Here is an 8015-nt window from a genome sequence, read left to right on the forward strand (position 1 = left end):
TAAATATAAGTACACAGTGGTCAATAGTACAAAACGATGTATACCAGCCTGACCTGGAGTGTAAAACCTTTTCCTTGCTAAAATAACTAATAATAAAAATAATAACAACACTAATCAAAAACAAGTTCTAGACACATTCTGCTACCAGCTTTGCGCAACCTAAAGATAGAATGAATGAGTCCGATCAAATGAGAATATCCAATTACATATTGGATGTTCCTTGCTCATGCTCACACAGCAGGTATTAGATATTTGTGGTTTTGCATTTTGTCCTGAGCGTCTTTGCTTAGTTTACGTTTTGAAACCAAACAGTCCATAGGAAAAAGGCCATACACTCATGTCTCTGCTGCGCTTCCGAAGAGAGGAGTAGCATTCGCGTAACCAAGGTAACGCATTCTAATCGAGAACGGAGCATCTAGACCACAATAATCGATCAAGGAGCACTAGTAAGCTGGTTGCTTAGCATGCTAAACATGCTGGCAAAAACTATTGAGTATCCGAAGGAAAATGTTAAACAGATTATTATGATAAGGTGTCCGGTGTGCCGAATATGAACACAGAATTCCACCTCACAACCAAATGAGTAAAGAACCAACAAGCAGGTAGACGAACGTGGCTAGCTACTGACAGCTAGTCAGCTAATAATGATTGAATGAATGCAACGGTACTATCTGCATGGCAATGTTTTGGTGATTCATGATCGATGACAATCATTATGCATTTTTTTTTTAAAACAAAGCAAAAGATACGCCTATGTAGATTATACAGCCCCTGACATAAAATACATCTTTGTTATATGCTGTAAAGCTATACAAAGCCTACTACAGTATTATGAATTAGGCAAAACAAAGTCAATTACTGTCAGTTATATATGGAGCTATGCTTTACACACCGTTTGCTGTATGTCTCGTTTTCTCTACAGTATACTACTCCAGGCTGGAACCATGCTCGGACTCAGCAGCCTGAAGTTTCCACCTGTGGTCAAAACGGAGATTAACCTGGTGCTGGTTCTGGTCACTGTGCTTGGTTTCTGGACGCGGCTCAGAAACCTTTCCTACCCTAGGGCAGTGGTGTGAGTATACTCTAGCCTTATTGCCAGACATTATTAAGTCTAACAGAAACGCTTATTTTATCTGCTAGATAATTTGTTAGATAAGATCAGACACAGATATATAAAATGTAACCGCCCAAAATGATACGCTATTAGGCCATAGCCTAATAGCCTAAAGAGATGCCATAGCCTGCATCTCTTAATAGTGTTTGTGTCTCTGTGTTTGTGTGTCCAGGTTTGACGAAGTATACTATGGCCAGTTTGTGTCTCTCTACATGAAGCGGGTCTTCTTTGTTGATGAGAGCGGACCGCCCCTTGGTCACATGATCTTGGCCTTCGGAGGTGAGTTCTTTGATGCTCAAGATAAGAAAAGATGTTGCTATATACATAATTATGTGAACTGTTTAGTTGATCTACTTGTGAATAGATGTGTGAAAAACAAATAACCTGTGTGTGTGTGTGTGTGTGTGTGTGTCTGTGTGTGTGTGTGTGTGTGTGTGTGTGTGTGTGTGTGTGTGTGTGTGTGTGTGTGTGTGTGTGTGTGTGTGTACAGCCTACCTGGGTGGTTTTGATGGAAACTTCCCATGGAACAGAATAGGTGCAGGTAAGTGAATAAGTAGAAAGGCCAATGGGTTTCAGAACAAATTGGACCAGAGGGAACACATGTTTTAGACACAAGAAAACCTCAAAACGGCTGTAGGTCACTGGACTTTATGGGAGCAACATTCACAATTCATTCATGCTGCACAATGTGTGTTCATAATAATTTCTATATCCTAAATGATAGGTCTTTATTGAGTCTTGAAACTAGTGATGCATCAGGTGACAATGATGGCTCTCATTGTTGCTGTGGATGTTTTTGTGGCGCTGTCTAGAGTACCCCAGCAGTATGAGTGTGTGGGGCCTGCGTCTCCTGCCCGCAGTGTGCGGGGCTCTGTGCGTCCCCCTGGCCTACCTGCTCCAGTTGGAGCTGGGCAGCTCCCACTACGCTGCACTGGGAGCTTCTCTCCTCATCCTCATGGGTTGGTATCCTTATCCAAATCGACCATTCCCATCAGAGCAGACTTGTCATGAATGCCTTTTCTGATTTTGAATGCATCTCTCCTGTGTGTAGCCCTTCTGAATCAGCCCTCGTCTCACAAAGCAGACAAGGGGGTACATTTTTTCGTCAAAATGTATCTGTAAAAGGTTTCAAATCCACTCCACAACGTCGTAAAATCCCCTTCTGTAAGCCTAATCACTCATGTGAGTCAGTTTCTCTTTGGTAGAATATCTTCGTAACGCTGTGCGGTCTCCCCTCAGCTTGCGGTGCAGATTGGAAGGACTGCTGTTTCCGCGGTTAGTGCAGCCCTATCTGAGACAGTGTTCCTTCATATCACGTTGTTGTTTGATTTCAGAGAACTCTCTCATCGTCCAATCACGCTTCATGCTACTGGAGTCTGTCCTGATCTTCTTTCAGCTGCTCTCCTTCTTCTCCTACTGGCGCTTCTACAACGCCTCAAACAGGTAGCACTCTCCCCTGCCACAAGTCAACCCACTCCAGCATACGCTGATACACTGATACTTCCTGTCTGCCTGTCTCTTCGTGTGTTGCAGTTGCTCCAGGTATTTGTGGCTCATCGTAGCTGCGTCCTCCTGTGCCGGAGCTGTGGGGTAAGTGTGTGTGTGTGTGTGTGTGTGTGTGTGTGTGTGTGTGTGTGTGTGTGTGTGTGTGTGTGTCTGTGTGTCTGTGTGTGTCTGTGTGTGTCTGAGACACATTATGTTATGAGTATTCAGCGCACACACAGTATATTTTGTGTACATTTCAAAGTGAGTTATTTTAGGTTATTTCTTGTGTGTGTTTGTGGCTCCTTAGGGTAAAGTATGTAGGTGTGTTCACCTACCTCCTGCTGCTGGGCATAGCCTCTGTGCACACCTGGCAGCTGATTGGCCAGCGGGCTGTCAGTCATGTGAGTTTCACCTTCTTCTTAGAGTAGAAACATTAATCGAGATGAATTGTGTTCTGCAGGGAAATTAAATGTTATTCTAGAATAACAATTGTGTGTGTGTGTGTGTGTGTGTGTGTGTGTGTGTGTGTGTGTGTGTGTGTGTGTGTGTGTGTGTGTGTGTGTGTGTGTGTGTGTGTGTGTGTGTGTGTGTGTGTGTGTGTGTGTGTGTGTGTGGTTCAGCTGAGAGTGTTTGTGGAATGTGGGTGTCGCGTCGTGTGCCTGGTGGTGCTTCCCGTCCTACTCTATGTGTTCTGTTTCTACGTCCATCTGACTGTCCTTCGGCACAGTGGACCACATGACCAGCTGATGAGCAGTGCGTTCCAGGCTAGTCTGGAGGTAATGAACGTACATCTAGGCCTATCCAATAACATTAACTCTGTGTCTTCAATGTTAAGAGTTTGGTTGTTTATGTCATTTGATCATTATCATTTCTAGCATGGTTACAGACGTCGACATTTTGCAAAATTTGAATTAATTATTTAGCCGTTTGGTAATATGAAATACGTGTGTGTGTAGGGTGGCCTGTCGAGAATTACTCGGGGCCAGCCATTAGAAGTGGCCTATGGCAGTCAGGTTACCTTACGAAGCTCCGCCTCTCAAACCATCCCTTGCTGGCTACACTCCCATAAGGCTAACTATCCAATAAGGTATTGCCACAAAACTCATGCTTCTCCAACTATTCAATCAGATCAGTCTGTATTTTATGTTTTTCTAATTTGCGTGTGTGTGTGTATGATTGTATTTGTAGGTATGAGGATGGGAGAGGCAGCTCCCACCAGCAGCAGGTGACCTGTTATCCCTTTAAAGATGTCAACAACTGGTGGATTATCAAGGACCCAGGCAGGTAGGTTACCATGACAACATACGAAAATAAAACAGACGTTTTACACATGGTTTACCATAGGAACCGACTATGAGGTCATAATCCTACCTTTGGTTAGATGATCGTGGTGTTTACTATTGGGACAGATGGGTGTTTCTATTTATTAAGTACATAGTAAGAGTATACATCCAACAGTGATGATAAAATACTCAATCGCGGGTCCAGACCCATAGTTAAATACATTGTTCTCTAGTAACGTCGTGGGAAGGAATGCACTAATGTGTTAACAGGTTGAGATATTAAAAATACAGAGGGGCGTTAGGGAAACCAATGCTTTATAAATATAAACAAAAGTCCTTCTCTGAACCGGTGAAGACCAACCTCAAGTCAGATCCTGACCACAGCAGGCTGACAATGGCGTCAGTGTTGAATCTGGTTCCACTGTGTGGATGTGGGGACATCTGATCTGTGTCAGACAGGAGCTGGTGGTCAACACACCCCCCCGACCCGTTCGCCACGGCGACGTCATCCAGCTCCTCCATGGTATGACGTCTCGTTTCCTCAACAGGTAACCATAGCAACCCTCCTTCTCCTCTGTAATTCAAACATTTGATCAAATCCACCTAATGTCAAATTTTTCATGGGGGCAACCCACAAACTCAGCTCTGCTGCTCATCCCACAAGTGCATGTTCCTTACAAATGGGGCACCATTTGAAAGGGAACTATACAGGCTTTCCAACGGTATAAGATTTATTGCCAAAAAGCATTTTTACCACAGATAAATAATCAACTGTGTGTGTGTGTGTGTGTGTGTGTGTGTGTGTGTGTGTGTGTGTGTGTGTGTGTGTGTGTGTGTGTGTGTGTGTGTGTGTGTGTGTGTGTGTGTGTGTGTGCGTGCGTTCAGTCACGATGTGGCTGCTCCAATGAGTCCTCACGCCCAGGAAGTGTCGGGGTACATTGACTTCAATGTTTCCATGGTGATGCAGAACCTGTGGAGGGTGGTTAGTGTGACATTTTACTTTTTGTAAATCCACTGTGTTTTTAATGATGATGATGATGATGATGACGCCGGATGTGTGCGCGTGTCTGTGTGTTCAGGACATCTCCAACAGGGAGGCTGAGTCAGAGGTGTGGAAGACTATTGTGTCTGATGTGCGATTGGTCCACGTCAATACCTCGGCGGCTCTCAAGGTACCTCCCCTCCCCACCTGGACGTTACCATGGTTTCATAACCCCCCACGCCAGCCATATAATTACATACATTTCTACCATGAATAATATATTCTCTGACATGACCCCAGATGTTTAGAATTCTATACCCATTTTAGAGACACATTTCACTTTAATTGATATGTTTATTTATTTATTCTAACTAACATTAGTCGATGATTGTAATTATCTCGACCCACGGCACTCAAACTACTTCTGAGTGCATGAGCTCCTGCTGGCTGTAGTTCACTTACCAGCCAAAGGGGCCTGTATTGACAAGGACTTACGGTACTCAATCTTACCCATCTTACACAATCTTACACTATTAATTGAATGTTACCCGTCATCTTGTTATATCTTATCAAAGCACATCTACAATATGCATACCAATTCAATGTAGAATAGTTAAAATAACAAAATAATGACGTTTGGTGAGCAACCTCCACCCTTGACCAAACAACCATTTCAGTGGATCCTTAGGACTCGATTGCACGCTCCCAAAACACAAAAAAAGCACACCGGAATTGCTTTTGTATTAGCAATTCTGATGTGCTCAGTGTCTTCAGTGGGCTCTGATGTCGTCAGGCAGCCAGGGTCTCGATAAGGTCCCCTCATTTATACATCGCCTCTCCCCCCCTACAGCTGAGTGGAGGGACCCTCCCTGAGTGGGGGTTTGGGCAGCTGGAGGTGGTGGCCGACCGTGTCTCCAGAGCCCACCACAGCAGCCTGGTGTGGAACGTAGAGGAGCACCGCTATGGGACCAGTGAGTCGTCCAGTAGAAGAACCATTTATGTATTTTATTCCTTTCCATTTTCTGTACTATGGAGCCTTGCATCAGTGTGTAACTCAATTATAACTCCACACTGATCGTTGTTGTGTGTCCCTGTGTTGTTTGACTTTAATTGTTGGGTTCTTGGTGCAGTTAATTAACTTACCAGATACTTCAACTATATTAACCAGATGAAACTATGCAACCTCAGGTAAAAAATGACCGTCCTTTGTGTCCTGGAACTACCGGACACATTACCGGACACATCAACCTCCCTTCACTGTGATTGTAATCCAATACAGACCCATAGTTTAAGAAATGCTTCACTAGAGGAAGGTTTTAAGAAAGTCATCCTGGTTTGTTGTTGACTTTGTGTGTGTGCTCTTAATTTCCTTGTGCTTGTCTAGGTCACGAGCAAAAGGAGAGAGAGGTAGAGCTTCATTCCCCGACTCACATCGATGTCCATCCAAACATATCCTTCTTGTCCAAGTTTATAGAGCTCCAGGTACTACTGCGAATTGTACAACTTCTAATACTACCAGTACTTCTAAAAGGAATACAGATACCACCATCACACTACTGCTACTGCTTACTGCACTTCTATTACACTTGGCATTACTGTTGTCTAAAGTGTTAATCATACTATTACTTGTACTACCACAACGACGGCACTACTGAAAGTACTTCTATAAATATATTTGTCGCCAGGACATACATCTGCAGTTACAATGTTAGGGTTAGGGTTAGTTTTGTTGTTGGTTTTTTTACCCTGGGTAGAAGAGTGATGATGTTTTTTGTTGCCGTGGCAGCGAAAGATGCTCACCGTGAAACAGGAGGAGTCGGAACACAAATATAGCTCCTGCCCTTTGGAATGGATCTCCATGACAACCAATATAGTCTACTGGCTCCACCACTCTACCAATGTAAGACTCATATAAACGTGTGTATACACATGACATTACTACAAGGGGCCTCCTGGATAAATGGAAACAATTAATTGCAAGGCTATTGATGCTGACATGCTCCACTGTGGTTGGTTGTACCCTCAGGCCCAGATTCATCTGATTGGCAATCTAGTGTCTTGGGGCATGGCTAATTTAAGTCTTGCAGCCTATCAGCTTCTAGCACTCTGGTACTTGCTGAGGCGGAGGAGGGCCATCAGAGATATAACCGAGGGTATACACACACGGACACGCACGCACGCACGCACACAATAATATATATATAGATTATACACACACACACACACACACACACACACACACACACACACACACACACACACACACACACACACACACACACACACACACACACACCATGAACATATAGCATACAACAAATGCGCAAATAGTGCACACCCTTACTACAATAGCTTTTGTTCTGCTTTTGGGTTTAGCTGTTCATGTTTTTTATTAATGGAGTGCTAAATGTTTGTGTGAGTTGCAGCTTCCTGGTGCCAGTTCCAGCGGGTGGGGGTGGTGTGTGTGGGTGGGTGGCTGGTCAACTTCCTGCCTTTCTTCCTGATGGAGAACACCCTCTTCCTGTATCACTACCTGCCAGCATACACTTTCCTGTTACAGCTGCTCCCCGCAGTCCTTGAACATGCACACACTCATCTGCTAAGGTACACACACTCACACACGCAGACTCTGCCTCTCTCTCACCAGCTCAAGTACACACACACACACACACAGATACAACCACACCTGTTATTTTTTTGTTCTTCTCTTCCAGTGGGAAGTCTCAGCACCGTGCCGGATGTGTGTCTGCGTTTGCAGGACTCTGCTCTGTCTACCTATGCTACAAAAGCTTCTCACCTTTGACCTACGGAAGCCCAGAACTGTCAGCCAATCAACTGCAAGCCCTGCGCTGGCAGCCTTCCTGGGATATTCTTTACAGGAGACCATGAAATCACGTACAGTGCTTTTACAGTATTTTAAGAATAAAACCTTTAGTGAATTTTGTCTGCTTATGTATTCTTTGACACAAATGAGGTACATGTCTCAAATACTGAACAATTTTTTCTATAGAAAGTCACAACTTAATAGTTATATTATATAAATTGCGTGCGGCGGATATAACAATTCAGATAACGACCGTAGGTCTGCTAACAAGCAAGTGTTGTTTTAAATTATCAGATCCGATTTTGGGACTGAACGGGAGAGGCTGAG

The 8015-nt window shown here is 44.0% G+C and overlaps 1 protein-coding gene across 1 annotated transcript; it reads left to right on the forward strand.

Annotated features, from left to right (window-relative positions):
• The first annotated feature begins 406 nt into the window (after positions 1 to 406).
• pomt1 (protein-O-mannosyltransferase 1) lies at positions 407 to 7808 on the forward strand. Its single transcript, XM_030358528.1, has 20 exons — positions 407 to 602; positions 923 to 1072; positions 1287 to 1393; positions 1605 to 1655; positions 1927 to 2073; positions 2449 to 2557; positions 2648 to 2704; positions 2907 to 3000; positions 3220 to 3375; positions 3556 to 3686; positions 3788 to 3883; positions 4338 to 4430; positions 4768 to 4864; positions 4962 to 5054; positions 5715 to 5835; positions 6249 to 6346; positions 6651 to 6764; positions 6891 to 7017; positions 7291 to 7468; positions 7579 to 7808. Exons 1-20 carry the CDS (start codon positions 580 to 582, stop codon positions 7751 to 7753), a joined length of 2217 nt encoding a protein of 738 aa, XP_030214388.1. The 5' UTR covers positions 407 to 579; the 3' UTR covers positions 7754 to 7808.
• Positions 7809 to 8015: the final 207 nt, after the last annotated feature.

The sequence above is a fragment of the Gadus morhua genome, chromosome 6 (assembly GCF_902167405.1).
Source record: "Gadus morhua chromosome 6, gadMor3.0, whole genome shotgun sequence".
NCBI classification, from domain to species: Eukaryota; Metazoa; Chordata; class Actinopteri; order Gadiformes; family Gadidae; genus Gadus; species Gadus morhua.

Bases quoted from the DNA above. Each gene is read 5' to 3' on its own strand.
- pomt1 (XM_030358528.1), top strand. From the start codon at position 580: ATGAGTAAAGAACCAACAAGCAG. The intron at 603-922 runs GTAGACGAACGT...TTTTCTCTACAG, and splicing joins AGTAAAGAACCAACAAGCAG to TATACTACTCCAGGCTGGAA. The intron at 7,469-7,578 runs GTACACACACTC...CTTCTCTTCCAG, and splicing joins GCACACACTCATCTGCTAAG to TGGGAAGTCTCAGCACCGTG.